This window comes from Amblyraja radiata, chromosome 2, assembly GCF_010909765.2.
Source record: "Amblyraja radiata isolate CabotCenter1 chromosome 2, sAmbRad1.1.pri, whole genome shotgun sequence".
NCBI classification, from domain to species: domain Eukaryota; kingdom Metazoa; phylum Chordata; class Chondrichthyes; order Rajiformes; family Rajidae; genus Amblyraja; species Amblyraja radiata.
Window position 1 is genome coordinate 50174403 of NC_045957.1, and position 17264 is coordinate 50191666.

The window sequence follows — 17264 nt, forward strand, 5'->3', positions numbered from 1 at the left end:
TCTCGTTGGTGAGAGTACTTGTGATTGTCTGCAGAAGGGTCTCGACCCGAAATGCCACCCACTCCCCAGAGCCGCCGCCTGTCCCGCTGAGCCACCCCAGCTCCCCCGTGTGCACCTTCAACTCCAGAGCCAAAGAAAAAACACAGAGTGCTGGAGGAACTCAGCGAGCCAGGCGGCACCCGTGGTGGGAATGGACCAGGAGCCGCCACGGGCCAGGGCTCCCCCCCCCCCCCCCAACAAGAAGGAACCGCAGATGCAGCCGTCCCCGCAAAACGGCAAAAGATTCCGGGAATGCCGAGGTGAGAGGGTGAGAGAGAGGGAGTAAGAGAGCGAGAGAGATCCAAAGGACGGATTCGGATCCCAACTACTCCTCGTTGAGACCTCGACAGAAGTTTCAAACCTACGACCCCCTCCAGTTCGAGCCACGTGGACCAAGATACCACGTTGTAAACAACCGCGTTCGCTACTTTGACTGGGAGTTTGCGTTCCACCACAGTCCCGCCAGCGGTTTACAGCTGTTTGATATCCACTTCAGGATGGAGCGAGTGGTCCATGAGTTGAGCGTCCAGGAGGTGAACTCCGTATACGGTGGAGAGTCGCCAGGTCTGATGAGGGCCAAGTTCTTGGACAGTCGTTATGGAATTGGGAAATGTTCCAATTAGCTGGTGAAAGAAGTGGAATGCCCTTACAGCGCCACTTTCCTCATGGAGACTGGAAACCAAAGATCCTATAGCGGAGCAAGATAGTCCACTCGACGACAAAGACGTAGTAGGGTCATGGGTAAACTTCAGCACCATTTCCATAACCGGCTTCTGTCTCCGCTCGAGTATCTTTGCTTTGGTCATGGCTTCTTCATGCACGCTAGAATTTAGAAGATTGAGGGGGGATCTTATAGAAACGTAGAAAATTCTTACGGGGTTGGACAGGCTAGATGCAGGAAGATTGTTCCCGATGTTGGGGAAGTCCGGAACAAGGGGTCACAGTTTAAGGATAAATGGGAAATCTTTTAGGACTGAGATGAGAAAAACATTTTTTACACAGAGAGTGGTGAATCACTGGAATTCTCTGCCATAGAATGTAGTTGAGGCCAGTTCATTGGCTATATTTAAGAGGGAGTTAGATGTGGCCCTTGTGGCTAAAGGGATCAGGGGGTATGGAGAGTAAGCAGGTACAGGATACTGAGTTGGATGATCAGCCATGATCATATTGAATGGCGGTGCAGGCTCGATGTGCAGGTGCCTAGTCCTCCTTATTAACTTTGAACATGTGTGTGTATGTGTGTGTGGCCCGAAATGTCATCTATTCCGCTCTATGATCATTGCTTTCGTCCATCTATCCGCTCGTTCGCTCGCCCTTGGTTTAAGTAGTGCAGGATAAAGCTGCAAATTCACGCCATTCCTCTCCCATTCCCAATCTGACCTTTCTGTCCTGAGCCTCCTCCATTGTCAGAGTGAGGCCCAGCGCAAATTGGAGGAACAGCACCTCATATTTTGCTTGGGTAGCTTACACCCCAGCGGTATGAACATTGATTTCTCTAACTTCAAATAGCCTTGGCTTTCCCTCTCTCTCCATCCTCTCCCCCTTCCCAGTTCTCCCACCAGTCTTACTGTCTCCAACTGCATTCTATCTCTGTCCCACTCACCCCTGACATCAGTATGAAAAAGGTTCTCAACCCGAAACGTCACCCATTGCTTCTCTCCAGAGATGTTGCCTGTTCCGTTGTGTTATTCCAGCATTTTACATAGATACATAGAAAATAGGTGCAGGAGTAGGCCATTTTGCCCTTCGAGCCATTTAATGTGATCATGGCTGATCATCCACAATCAGTACCCCATTCCTGCCTTCTCCCCATATCCCTTGATTCCACTAGCCCTAAGAGCTCTAAGTCTCTTTTAAATGCATCCAGTGAGTCGGCCTCCACTGCCATCTGAGGCAGAGAATTCCACAAATTCACAACACTATGGGTGAAAAGGTTTTTCCTCATCTCAGTTCTAAATGGCCTACCCCGTATTCTTAAGCTGTGGCCCTTGGTTCTGGACTCCTCCAACATCGGGAACATGTTTCCTGCATCTACCGTGTCCAATCCCTTAATAATTCTATGTTTCTATAAGATACCCTCTCGTCCTATACAAGCCCAGTTGTTCCATTCTTTCATCATATGACATTTCTGCCATCCCGGGAATTAACCTCGTTAACCTACGTTGCACTCCCTCAATAGCAAGAATGTCCTTCCTCAAATTAGGAGACCAAAACTGCACACATTACTCCAGGTGTGGTCTCACCAGGACCCTGTACAACTGCAGAAGGACCTCTTTGCTCCTATACTCAAATCCTATCATTATGAAGGCCAACGTGTCATTAGCTTTCTTCACTGCCTGCTGTTTCTTGCATGCTTACTTTCAGTGACTGATGTACAAGTACATCCAGGTCTCGTTGCACTTCCCCTTTTCCTAATCTAACACCATACAGAAGAAGGGTCTCGACCCAAAACGTCACCCATTCCTTTGCTCCAGAGATGCTGCCTGACCCGCTGAGTTACTCCAGCATTTGGTGTCTACCTGCCATTCAGATGATAATCTGCCTCTTGTTCTTGCCACTAAAGTGGATAACCTCACATTTATCCACATTATACTGCATCTGCAATGGATCTACCCACTCATCCAACCTATCCTAATCACCCTGCATCCTCATAGCATCCTCTTCATAGTTCACACTGCCATCCAGCTTTGTGTCATCTGCAAATTTGCTAACATTACTTTTAATTCATTCATCTAAATCATTAATATATATTGTGAATAGCTGCGGTCCCAGCACCAAGCCTTGAGGCACCCCACTAGTCACTACCTGCCATTCTGAAAGGGAACCATTAATTCCTACTCTTTGTTTCCTGTCTGCCAACCAATTTTCTACCATGTTAATACCCTACCACCAATACCATTTTGCCCACGAATCTCCTGTGTGGGACCCTATCAAAGGTTTTCTGAAAGTCCAGGCACCCTACATCCACTGGCTCTCCCTTATCCATGTTACTGTCTACCTGAACTTAGTTGTTAGGGATAACATTCATTTATTTTCATTCATTTTTGAATGACAAGTAATTTCAATTCAATTCAAAATGTATAGGCCAAGAAATGTATTACCAAGAACATCTTGGAACATTTCACATTGTTTGTCAATGCTCTGCATAGTCTAGTCTTCTGCCTCACTTTCCCAAAGTTTACTTAAATCTAGAGCCTTGTTTGTGACTTGTCCTTCTCCCTCTTAACTGGTATATCGAATACCATTCAACGGTGACTGCTAGCCAAGCGTTTCTGCACCATTAACTAATTGACTAACTCAGACTAATTATTCATTATTTTTGTTAGCTGAAGGAAATATTGTTCCACAAAAATTGAACACAATATTCTAACTATGGCACAACCAATGATTTATATGTTTTCTATTAGCTTCTTAAGCATTATTTCCCATTTGAAAATGTAGCATATCATTTGCTTTTGAAGGTTTGTATATCTGAACCCTGATTTTTTAAATGTGCACATTTTATGCATCTCATTTCTCCAAAATACCTTCCAAAATACCTCAGCGAGTTTTCGAGAGCGGGGAGAGAGGCACGGAGGCAGAGAGGCACGGAGGCAGGGAGGCACGGAAGCAGAGAGGCAGGCAGGCATGGAGGCATGGTGGCAGGGAGGCAAATAAAATAATGTGGAATAATAAAATAACATGACTTTACCTGAGCCTGTGCTCGTGGTCCGGTAGCCCTGAGAGTGAACTTAAGAAATTCTCCCTTGAATTTTATTCAAAGGAACGCGGTGTCATTAATACATGGTCAAAACACAATTACATTTACTGAGGAATGTGGATCATTGTATTGACGACACGTTGTATAACTACTGTTAAATACTGGCTGTTAACAAGTGCTAACAGTGGCAGTTAACAAATCGTTTTCGTCTGAGTTGAACAAAGTGATAAACGACTCGAATTTTTCTGCAGAACTCATGAAACCCAAGCTGGAAATTGAAAACTAGGGGAACGCCGTCCCCCTACGTGCTCCCCTATTTCCATCACTGCGCACTATTAACCTTTTCAAAATCTCATATCTGTATGTGTAAAATCTCTGCTGTAACTGTAACCCTTAATTCAAACTACGCAAAATTAATGAGCAAAATGCTGTTTGATTTACTAAGCAATGCCGTTCTTTGTCTGTTCATAAATTATGAATAGATTAAGGATTACATGCATATGGCAACATTCTTAAGTGTTTATAGCAGCAGCATGAACAGCCTAACAAAGCCTCAAATTAAAAATGATCATCTTAAATTTTAAATATTTTATGTCCTTGGCTCTCCTTGCATCTTGAATTTATTTAAACCCAAAATCCTACAAGAACCTTGCATTCTTTCTACTCTCCCCTTTCCTTTTTACCCCAGCATATGGCTTGGCCTTATCCACTGGTATACCTTCCATTCTATCTTCTCCCTTTGGAGGGACTTTAAAACTCACTTCTGACCAGAGTTTTTCTGCCTTGCCTGTCACCTCTTTATTTTGTGGAGCTATTTCTGTGCCAGTACACTTCTGCCAAGATCCTCCGGCTATTTCTTTTGCACATTTTCTTTTCTGTATTAATAGAAGTTGTTGCTTTAAGCTGCAGTGGAGATTCAACACTGAATGTTTATTGTTTGTTAAAGTATTGAAACCACGTTATGAGTGACAATTTAAAGTATTTTGCTCATTGTAAAAATAAGTGATCTTTATTAGACAGAATTATTATGTGGTGTGGCTGCTTCTCAGCAACATCACAGACACACCATTTAAAATTTTAAATGTATCAATAGTTTAAGTGTGGTGTCTTGCAAAATGAATAACTACCTCTTCGAATATGCTGAATGCCAATACTTTTGTGAAGACATAATAGATCTTGTCTGGCCATGATTCAATCCTCCATTGTTTATACTTTCTGGGACATTCACTGCAGTTTCTCAATAGGATGGCATGTTAAGAAAGAGTGGACAGATTACAAATATAGCCTGACTTGTAAAATATGACCTCCCACTAGCTTTGGAAAGGTTTTGTTGCTGCCTTCTCTACCAAGTAGATTACAATCTGGAATCAACACTTCTTGAGGGCAGGTGACTATCTTGAGTGATTTTAACTTGCTGATAATGCAGGGCCTTTGAAATTCATCTTGCCCAACTTCGCTACATGACAAAGGTGTCCATTTTTTAGCACTTAAGTGACAGCATTTAAGTTAATCAGAAATCTTAAGAAATATTTTCTTTTTCCTCATCTTTCAGAGTTCAAATAAGATGGGTGATTGTGCTGAAGAAAGAGGCGATGCTTTGGAGAATGTGAATGAACTGGAGAACGATGAAGTCAAAAGCATGCAGATAATGAGCAGGAGCAGTTTCAGAAGAACATCAAGCAAGAAACTTCAAAAAATTGCTTCCTCTGAATCAAAAGAAACAACAGAGAACAATGACGAAGCAAACAATTCGGTTAGAACTGAATTTATATATGTGAATTTCAATATGGCAAACATTTTATATAAATGTTTATATATTGGCTGTGTACACATAAAACTAACAATAAAAATGAGGTGCAAGTTACAGCTAAAATAGATAAATAACCTGGTCCAACAAGGTACTGTATGTCCTTGGGTATGGAGGGAAGTTATGAAAGAAATTGGAAGGGCTGTGTCTATAATCTTCCAAATATCCATAGATACAGGAGTGGTCACTGAGGACCGTTAACCCCAACTGTTGCATTCTTGTTCAAGGAAAGGTACTTGATAAACTGAGTAACTACAGACCAGTCCGTTTATTGATGGTAGTGCGGACAGTTCTAAAAGAATAGTCAGGGATGGAATTAAAAGTCACTTGAACAAGTATGGATTGCATAGAGAAATTCAACATGGTCTTATGTAAATTCAACATGGTAAATCATGTTAGAGTTTTTTGGTGAGGTATCAGAGAGTTGATGAGTCAAGTTTGGTTGCTTTGGTATAATGGACATACTGTACAAAATGCATTTAATATTATACTGCATATTTTGTCTTGTCATCAAGATTGGCCACATAATTAAAAGGGCTTATAGTAACTTTTTTCCAGGAACAGAATGCAGAAATGAAAGGTTGTTTTATTGGACTGGAGGTAAATAAATTGGGATATTAACCACGATCAGTATTACGACTGCTGCATTTCCTAATGTATATTAACGATGTCAAATCTGACATAGTTCTTTCCTCCTGAGATAATAGAGGAACGGCTTTTAAACTATATGCCCTTATTCTCACATCTATCCTGGAATGATTTAATTATATTGTTTTATTTCTGGAATTTTTATAGGAAAAAGATTTAGCAGAAGTTTCATTTCTACAAATCCTTGCTCTGAACAAAACCGAGTGGCCATATGTTGTCATTGGAATCCTCTCAGCCATTGTAGGTGGTGGTGTACCAGTAGCATTTGGTGCGGTGTTTTCACGGATTATTGGGGTGAGATTTGTTTTTATGCACTCAATAAAGTCAAAGATTTGAAGTTATAAACCTAATTAAATGGACTATATATAGTCAACATTTACCTAGGAAAATTATAATAACAATAATTTTAACATTAAGGTGAAAACTCATCGTATGAGCCAAATGTTTAAGACCCATATGATTGTGGGCCACACAACAATGCTATATAGTCAATGGTGCTATCTTCAGATTAGATGCAAAATATTGGACCTATCTTCTCAGATGAAGGTAGAAAATTAATTACAATGTTTTAATGGAAAACTGGAGTACTCTCTCAATTTTACTGCCCAATACTACCCTTTGACCAAACTTTTAAATGATTAGACCTTGTTTGCTCATTACATAGTTAGTTTCGAAGACATGGTGCATGCCAACAAGTTGCCACTTTTAATTATACACAACAGTATTTTATACTTTATTTGGAGTCCAGACCTATGAACTAATCCATGAAATACAAAGGCCTATGTGAGAAAATGCCAGGGTAAGCTCTCTCAATTTGACAGATATTTTTTTTTAATATACATCTTAAAAGAGGTGAAACTGTTCTGTCCATGGCTGTTAATCTTATCTTGTTGGCTCCAACTGATGCCACCAAATACTAACCAATGACAATGTCTGAGGAAGTGTCCCAACCCAAAATGTCACATATTCCTTTTCTCCAGAGATGCTGCCCGAACTGCTCTGTTAGTCCACCTTTTTGTGTCTATCTTCGGTGTAAACCAGCATCTACAATTCCTTCCTACACCAAACATTACCCTTATCTCTTCCTCTTTATCCAAGTTCCTGGATTTAATCTCTTTAGGTCTAACAATGTTCATAATGCCTGATGCCTTAATCATTGATATTCACTAATATTTGCAGTACTGCTGGTCCTAGAGGTAAATATCATCAACCTGCCGTTTTAACTGTTTCCCTTACAATTGGCTGATTAATACTGAAAAGTTGTAAAAAACACTGCCTTAATAACATCTTTGTTTTATTCCTTCATCTAGGTATTTGCAATCACTGACCCTGAACAAAAACAGCAGAGGGCTTCTATATTTTCCTTGATTTTCCTAGGTCTGGGAGCTCTCTTATTGTTGTGTCACTGTATACAGGTGAGTGACCAAAAAGAATAGAAGCCCCTTGGCTTCCTGTGTTCACACATAATATCAAATTGCAAAATTATAACCATTCCACTTGCTAGTATGAATGTTGCTTTCGGAAGTCATGAGAACACAAAAGCTACATGCTCATCTAATATTCTAATTATAGTTTTTCTTTTGAAATCTTCAAGGGTTACACGTTTGGAAAATCTGGGGAAATCCTTACAATGAGGCTGCGTGCATTATCATTTAAAGCAATGTTACAACAGGTGGGTAGCTCTTCTAATTCCTGATAGGACAGAAGTGCAAAGTATAACTGTGAATTATTCATCTATAAATATCTCAGACACACATCAAGTATCTGTAAACATTGGAATTTGTGCAAGTTGTTGGAGATTCCCTAAACTTTCAGATTCCTGAAATTTGGGGAATTAACTTTTTACAATTGGACACAAATGCTGGAGTAACTCAGCCGGTTAGGCAGCATCTCTGGAGAACATGGACAGGTGACGTTTTAGGTCGAGAGCCTTTTTCAGACTCTAATAGTTGACTTGGAGCAAAGAAGTAAATTGTGATGTGACTAAAAGAAAGTTACAATGTGATATAGATGGGATAAGTGAATGATCAAATGTCTGGAAAATTGAGTTTTGCTGGTGTACAACTTGGTCTTGTAGAATCTGTTCACTCTATCAAATGGTATTTGTGCCTACCTGGAAGTGAGTAGATAAAATCGAGTTTTAAACTTAGTTTAGTTTAGAGATACAGCGTAAAAACAGATCCTTCAGCACACTCTGCCAACCATCCATCACCTGTACAGTAATTCTATGTTATCCCACTAACATCCTGCACTTTAGAGGTAATTTACAGAGGCAATTAACCTCCAAACCTGCACATCTTGGGAATATGTGATGAAACTGAAGCATCCCACGTAGTCACAGAGAGAACTTACAAACTCTGTACACAGCACCCATAGTCAGAATCGAACCTGGGACTGTGTCGCTGTAAGGCAGCAACTGTACCGCCCCTAATGTTAACATGGAGAAATGTAGCAATTAATATATATTTTAATGCAAACTATTAACAATCATTGGAAAAATAACATACACAGTTTTTTTGAAGTCGCTTTGCTTTCTGGAACACTATTTCAAATGGACATTTTAGACTATTATTGAATAATTTGGTCACAGGGATGTTCAATTTTAATGAGAATCTATAGGCACAGGTCGCATCAATATGGGGCATATGGATGAGAATAAACTCTAGATAATTTTCCTATGGGAAGTAGATGTGTCTTTTTAGAGACTTATTCAGAATTCGGCGGTGGCGGCCTCCAACCGGAACCAACCTGAGGGCTCCAGTCGTGGAGCCTGCGGACTCGCCATCGTGGAGCTGGCCGACTTCGGAGTGGGGAGAGCTGTGGTGGCGCTGCACTGCTGCAACTCGTCTTTGGAGCTTCAGAGGCTCCGGCCGCAGGCCCGCTGGACTGGAACATCGGGAGCTCGCAGGTCCCTGGTGGGAGACCGCTTTTCGGAGCTCCCGCAATGGCAACTTCTCCCGCCGGAATCGCACGGTTTAAATTACTCTGAGCGAGGCCTAACATCACCCGGCGTGGCTTAACGGCTGCGGGACTTACCATCGCCCGCCGGGGGCTTTAACATTGTGAGCCCCAGTCGCCCCGACGCTGCAGTTGGATTGCTGGACCGCGGGAGAAGAACAAAGGGAAGAGATAAGACTTTTGCCTTCCATCACAGTGAGGAGGTGTTGGAGATTCACTTTGTTGGATGTTTGTGTAAATTGTGTAAGTGTGTGTTTGTAATGTCATGATTGCAGAAATGAAATGTTGTTCAAACCTTGTCTGTTTGAATGACAACAAAAGGCATTCTATCTTCTTCTATCTAAACTGAACTAAACTAAACTCCATTGGATAACCTGATCGATTTGTCGACTTTGACCACTGGCATCTGTGGGACACAGGACCAACTGAAATAACTGACAATGCTGAACTACATAAGGCAGACACAAACATGCATTAGCCATTAAAAACACCACAATACCATTTGCTGTGACCTGCAAAACACAATGTCAAAATGTCAAACTTGGGCCACGCCTCTCTACTGGCAAAGCAAAATCCATTGAGGGGCCCAACAAATGTGGAGTAAGTAGACCTTTTGTGAACCGTGATTTATACCCTTTGCCATGAACTACCTTTTATAAGTAAATGTCCTCTGTGGCCATCCTTTGCCAGCTGAGAACTTGGTTTGCGGCTGCACTTCCGACGTGAACAGTTCAGCCTATGAACAGTTTGCAGGAAGAAAGCTTGTCGTAAACTGGGAAAACCTGCAAATGTTTAATAATTCTTCGGTGGGGGACATTTCCACTGAGATCTTTTGTGTGGGAATAGATGCACGTCTGAATGACCCACATGCTGGTAAAATCTTAGATATCAGTTAAAGGGAGATGATTCACATGGAATATGCAATGATTCCAGTCTGAGATGCTGTAGCTTTTTATTAAACCTTATTGTTTAATAGTTTGAATTTAATTAACACTCAATTTATCTTAACACTAGGAGATTGGTTGGTTTGATGATCAAAAGAATAATGTTGGTGTGCTACTAACTCGTTTGGCTACAGATGCTTCACAGGTTAAAGGGGTAAGTGACATCATGTTTGTGCAGATGTGGTGGGCCCAAGGGCCGATTTCTGCACTCTACTGCTTTACATTCCATATAATTAATATTGTATACACGAGTTCAACTTTTTGTCTGCTGCCCACTTTAAAACACATTGTACTACATACAGGTATGTTGCATTGGAATCAAATCATGTTTCTTTTTCTTTCAGGCCACGGGATTACAAATCGGTAGCATTGCAATGAATATCTGCACCTTAGGAACTGCTGTAATCGTCGCATTCGTGTTTGGATGGCAGCTGACTTTAGTTATTCTGTGTTGTATCCCATTTCTTATTGCTGCAAATTTTATTGCAATGCGAACATTTTCAGGGCAATCATTAAAGGATGATAAATATCTTGTAAAATCTGGACAGGTGAGAATTTACCATAGTCTATTTAAAGTTCATTCATCAGGAAAAGTGTATTTTCTATGCAAAAGGCAACTTTTCCAAGTAATATGGGAATTCATTATAATTTCCAATAGTAGGTACAGGTGCACAACCTTTTATCCGAAATTCCAAATAACAAAAAGCTCCGAATAGCGGACATTTTTTCGGTCCTTGAAGAAAGGTCCTTGAAGACGTTCACCGAGGGCGGCCCGCAGAGGTGACAGCGGAACCTCCGGTCGGTCCTCGAAGAAAGGGGAACTAAATCCCCATTCATAAAAGAGAAGGTGAGGGTATATTGTGCGGGAGGGTTAATAATTGACAATCTGCTGCTGCCTGCCCGCTGAGTTAAAAAGTTCCCACGGTAGACTCACGATACACAGTGTATCGTGAGTCTTGCGTGGGAACTTTTTAATTCAGCGGGCAGGCAGCAGCAGATTGTTGCTCCCTTCAGTTTCACCCCACCTACACCCCTCTGCTTCCCGGCCATGTGTGTGACCCCTTCCCTCCTCTCTCCAGCTCCCCGCCCATTGCACTGGCGTGGGGGCTTTGCACTGTCTTCACGTCGGCGATGCCAGCAGGTCAGTGCCAGTCACCGGAGACGTCAGGACCAACGGGACACCGACCCTCAGGCCCACTGCAAGCACGGAGATCCCAGAGACCCACAGCCAGCAGCAGCCCAGCCCCGTTCCAACTCCAGAGGACCACGCTCCCCGTAGGGACAGAAGCTGATGGTGTGCAAGGTACGTCTTGTTCTTGGGGTTGCGGATGAGGGGGAGCAGCTCGGGCTGTGACGTACCGTTCCGTACCGCCCTTGCAGGAGAGTGGGGTTCTTTGCAGTTGCAGAGGGAGGGGGCAAGGGCGGTACAATTGCCAGTCTCAGCTCCTGTCCAGGGGGGTGCCGGAGACGTCAGGACCAACGGGACACCGACTGCAAGCACGGAGATCCCAAAGACTCACAGCCAGCAGCAATTCTAGCCCAGCCCCGCTCCAACTCCAGAGGAACCCGGGTTGTGGATGAGGGGGCGCAGCTCGGGCTGTGGGCGAACTGCCACTTGTCGCTGTAGCGGCCCATCGGGGAGCGGGTTCCTGTTGGTCCTGACGTCTCCGGCCACCCCATTGGACAGGAGCTGAGAGACATCAGGACCACCAGAAGCCGCTCCCCGATGGGCCGCTACGGCGACAAGTGGCAGTTCGCCCACAGCCCGAGCTGCGCCCCCTCATCGAGACACCGACCCCCAGGCCCACTGCAAGCACGGAGATCCCAGATCAGCAACTCCAGCCCAGCCCCGCTCCAACTCCAGAGGAACATGCTCCCCGTAGGGGCAGAAGCTGATGGTGTGCAAGGTACGTCTTGTTCTTGGGGTGGCGCAGCTCGGGCTGTGGGCGAACTGCCACTTGTCGCCCTAGCGGCCCATCGGGGAGCGGATTCCTCTGGAGTTGGAGGGACAGGGAGACACAGTGGCTTTTGAGAATGGTGGGCAATCACTTCCAAAGTTCTGCCACACAGTCAGTACACCTCTCCTACACTTGTCTCCCGCACTAACCATATAACACCATATAACAATTACAGCACGGAAACAGGCCATCTCGACCCCTCTAGTCCGTGCCGAACACATAATCTCCCCTAGTCCCATATACCTGCGCTCAGACCATAACCCTCCATTCCTTTCCCATCCATATAACTATCCAATTTATTTTTAAATGATAAAAACGAACCTGCCTCCACCACCTTCACTGGAAGCTCATTCCACACAGCTACCACTCTCTGAGTAAAGAAGTTCCCCCTCATGTTACCCCTAAACTTCAGTCCCTTAATTCGCAAGTCATGTCCCCTTGTTTGAATCTTCCCTACTCTCAGTGGGAAAAGCTTTTCCACGTCAACTCTGTCTATCCCTCTCATCATTTTAAAAACCTCTATCAAGTCCCCCCTTAACCTTCTGCGCTCCAAAGAATAAAGCCCTAACTTGTTCAACCTTTCTCTTTAACTTAGTTGCTGAAACCCAGGCAACATTCTAGTAAATTCCCAGTCTCAGATCATCTCGCAGAAAATGATCCCAGCCTAACCCTCCCTATTCTCTCCTATTCTGCAATAAAAAACTACATTGAAGACTCAAACTCGCGATCGAGTAACTGCCGGGATCGAGGCGCAAACTCGCGACCTTGCGGATATGAGCCGAGCACTCTACCACTGAGCCAGCCGTTAAAATCTACGCTAAAAATCTTCTATTCTGAAAGCCGAAAAATTCCAAATTACGAAAAGTGTCTGGTCCCAAGGTTTTCGGATAAAAGGTTGTGCACCTGTATAATATTATCTTGCCCCTTGAAAATAAAATTTAGAGAATATTTTGTGCATTGTCAACCCAGAATTGCCTATTTTATCTAAAGTTAAAATCAGCTCTAATATTTCTCATCTTCCATGTATATTTGGAAAATTATTCCATTATGAATATTTTATCCACATGTAGCATGAAGAAAATCTACCTTCTTTTAATCAATATAGTTATACATTAGACTTAAGATACTTAAGAGGTGATTTTCCAAATATTATTGTTACATATACCGAGGTATAACGAAAAGCTTTATTTTGTTGTGTGCTATCCAGTCAGCGGAAATACTACACGTGATTACAATCAAGACATCCACAATGTACAGGATAAAGGGAATAATGTTTAGTGCAAGATATAATCAGGTTGTGTCCTCAGCCCCATACTGTACTCCCTGTGCACACACGACTGTGTGGCTAGGTTCAGCTCCAACTCTATAATCAAGTTTGCTGATGACACTGTGGTGGTGGGCCTGATCTCCGATAACGATGAGAAGTCCTACCGGAAGGAGGTGGCTGATCTGGCACTCTGGGGTCAGGACAACAGCCTCCTCTTGAATATCAAAAAAACTAAGGAGCTGATCTTGGACTTTAGGAGGGCACATCATCCGAGGACGTACACACCATTGAGGATAAATGGGGATACTGTGGATTGGGTGAGCTGCTTTAAATACCTGGGAGTCCACATCTCAGAGGATCTGACATGGACATCACACGCTGCACCTCTGGTGAGTAAGGCAGGGCAGCGCCTTTACCACCTCAGGCAATTGAAGAAATTCAGAGTGTCTCTGAGGATCCTCCAGTGCTTCTACTCAGCGGCTGTGGAAAGCATCTTGTCCGGAAACATCACGATTTGGTTTGGGAACTGCTCTGCCCAGGTCAAGAAGGCTCTGCAGAGAGTAGTGCGTTTGGCCGAACGCACTATGAGAACTACACTCGCCCCCCTGCAGGAACTATACATCAGAAGGTGCAACTCCAGAGCCAACAAGATCATGGGAGACCCCTTCCACCCCAGCAACGAACTGTTCTAGCTGCTACGGTCAGGCAAACGCCTCCGTTGCCATGCTGTAAAAACGGAGAGGATGAGAAGGAGTTTCTTCCCAGAGGCCATTAGGACTGTAAATCCTATCTCACCAGGGACTAACTTTACTGTACCGATTTGCTGTTGTGTGGTGTCTCTTTTCTTTTTTTCCCTCCCACAAATATGTAATATGTGAATATGTGATTCTGTTCCATTCTGTTTTGTTTTTTTTTGCACAATCCGCAAACATTGCCACTTTTCATTTCACTGCACATCTCGTATGTGTTTGCGACGAATAAACTTGACTTGACCTGACTTAAAGTCCGATTAAAGGTAGTCGGAGAGTCCATTGAGGTAGATGATAGGTCAGGAATGCTCTCTGGTTGGTGTTAGGATGGTTCAGTTGCCTGATAATGCTGGATGAAACTGTCCCTCAATCTGGAGTTATGCATTTTCACGCTGCTGTACCTCTTGCCTGATGGGAGAGGGGAGAAGAATAATTGTAATTGTAATTGTAATTGTGCCCCTTCATTTTAGAAATTAAATTTTCTGAAACATTGTTTTAATTATTTAAGTTAATACATTGCATTTTGTTAACGTGCCTGCTGTTGTGTATATACATAGAAAAATAATTATGTGAAATAGTAATTATAATGCTCCACCCACATTAATGCAGATCTCAACAGAAGCCGTGGAAAACATAAGAACAATTGTATCATTAACAAGAGAAGATGCTTTTTTCAAAAGATACATGGACTGCATAGATGAACCCAGCAGGTACAGAGTGTTTCTAAATTATCAACTTTTAATTTACTTTATTAAAGTACAGTGTCAACTTTGAAATCATTTTTGTTGATGATATACACATTTCACTAGATTTTGCTAAAAATGATTTAATAGCCCAGACTGACTTTGATTTAGAATATTTGCCTGGATTATTAAGAAACCTTTTTTTTCCTGTTTTCCTGTTGTAGTTTGCAGTAGGATTAGGGCAGTTACAACAGGAGCGTTACCACCTTTCCACTTTGACAGTAAAATCCTGCATTGGAAAACATTCTCTTTATATGGTCTCTGTCTTTAAATACCAGCATTGAAAAGGACATTGACATCAGAAGTACTTTAGATGCTGTCAGATGATGTCAGAAGCAAAGGGAGGTGACAAGCAGGGCAAAGGAAAGGGACAAGGTCGAAAGATAATCATGTCAGCATGTTAAAGATGTGTGCCTACATGCATTTGGAGACAAATATAACATTCCATTATCTATCTATCTATCTATCTATCTATCTATCTATCTATCTATCTATCTATCTATCTATCTATCTTTAAAACTCTGTGGCTGCCGCCGTCCGTCCGCCGTCCGTCCGTCCGCCTGCCGACCGCCTTTCTGCCTTTGATTCGTTGCTACGCCGACACCAGACGCAGAATCGCCGAGATTATTTCAATTTCGGTAGAGATTTAACTTTTCTTTCTAAGTATCCACTCCTGATTACATTTTGTCGTGTTTATGTACACATTTTTAATCAAATCCTTCTCCCCCCCCCCCCCCCCCCCCAAATTTCAAAAGAAAACTGCTTCTCACCCATAGAAGCAGCCCCAACCCCTGGTGAACGTTCCATCGTGTGATGTCACAATGCCCGATGCTCACAGATGTCCAATCGGAATGTACCCATTTACATATGCCTTTGCACCAGCCCCAGCCCCAGGTGAAAGTTCAATCGTGTGATGTCACAATGCCCAATGCTCAAAGACATTCTTGCCATAGAGGGAGTACAGAGAAGGTTAACCAGACTGATTCCTGGGATGTCAGGACTTTCATATGAAGAAAGACTGGATAGACTCGGTTTGTACTCGCTAGAATTTAGAAGATTGAGGAGGGATCTTATAGAATCTTATGTTTCTATGTTTCCCTCTCCTCACCCCTCTCCCTCTCCCACCCATCCCTCTCTCCCCCCACCCCCTTCCGCCTACCTCTATGTCCCTCTTCCACCACTCCCCCTACCCTTCCCTCCCCAATCTTCGACCTCTCCCCCCTTCCCCTCCACTCTCCCTCCCCACTCTTTCCCCTCTCTCCCCCCACCCCTCTCCCCTCCCTCCCTCCTCCCCTCCCTCCACATCCCCCCCCCTCCCCCACATCTCTCTCCCCATCCCCCTCCCTCACCCCCTACCCCGCTCTCATTTCCCTCCCAAATCTGTCCCGTTTCTTCCTCCTCCTCTCCCCTCCCTCCCCTCTTCTCCCCCCCCCTCCCCCCACCTGTGTGTTTGGGGGGTGGTTAATGTGAGTGTGATGCTGCAGCCCCCCCCGCAAACGGCGTTGGGGAAACAGACCCAACGGGTCTGCACTTGGTCTAGTTATTATATAAAACTCTCTGGCTGCCGTCCGTCCGTCCGCCGTCCGGCGTCCATCCGGCTGCCTGCCTGACGTGGTTGCCAGCCTTTGATTCGTTGCTACGCCGAAACCAGACGCAGAATCGCCGAGTTTTTTTCCATTTTGGTAGAGATTTCACTTTTCTTTCTAAGTATCCACTCCTGATTACATTTCGTCGTGTTTATGTACACATTTCCAATCAAATCCTTCTCCCCCCCCCCCCCCCCCCCCCCCCCCCCCCCCCACAATATTTAAAAAAAAACTGGCTTCTCACCCATAGAAGCAGCCCCAGCCCCAGCCCCTGGTGAACGTTCCATTGTGTGATGTCACAATGCCCAATGTTCACATATGTCCAATCGGAATGGATCCATTTACATATGCCTTTGCACCAGCCCCAGCACCTCCCCCCAACCCCCGCAGCCTGTGTCATCACGTGTGTGGGAATAGAGAAAGAGGATTGGGGGTGAAAGGGAATGGGGAACAGATGGACTGTCCCTCCCCCCCCCCCCCTTCCACTATCCCTCCCCACTATTTACTCTCTCTCCCCCCCACTCCTCTCCCCCTCCCTCCACACTCTTCCCCCTCCCTCCCCTGCCCCATCTCCCTCCGCCCCCCTCCCCACACCTCTCTCCCCCTCCCCCTCCCCCATCCCTCTCTCCCCCTCCCCCATCCCCCTCTCCTCCCCTTCTCAATCTCCCTCTCCTCACCCCTCTACCTCTCCTCCCCCTCCTCCTCCCACCCCATCCCTCTCTCCCCCACCCCCTTCCCTCTCCCCCTACCCTCCCCCACCACCTTCCCTCCCTCCCCCCCCCCCCCTCCCCACACCCCCTTCCGTCCCCCCCCCCCTCCCCCCTCCCCACTCCTCCCCCTCCATCCACACTCTTCCTCCTCTCCC

General features: G+C 44.4%; 1 protein-coding gene across 1 annotated transcript in view; it reads left to right on the plus strand.

The window, feature by feature from the left end:
- The window catches only part of abcb5 (ATP binding cassette subfamily B member 5), a 55434-nt gene that overhangs the window by 23797 nt on the left and 14373 nt on the right, over positions 1–17264 (plus strand). Inside the window, exons 9-15 of the mRNA XM_033039367.1 lie at positions 5292–5492; positions 6342–6488; positions 7505–7609; positions 7789–7866; positions 10167–10250; positions 10441–10644; positions 14680–14780. Coding sequence (XP_032895258.1) covers positions 5292–5492; positions 6342–6488; positions 7505–7609; positions 7789–7866; positions 10167–10250; positions 10441–10644; positions 14680–14780 — 920 coding nt within the window. The remainder of the gene's footprint in view (positions 1–5291; positions 5493–6341; positions 6489–7504; positions 7610–7788; positions 7867–10166; positions 10251–10440; positions 10645–14679; positions 14781–17264) is intronic.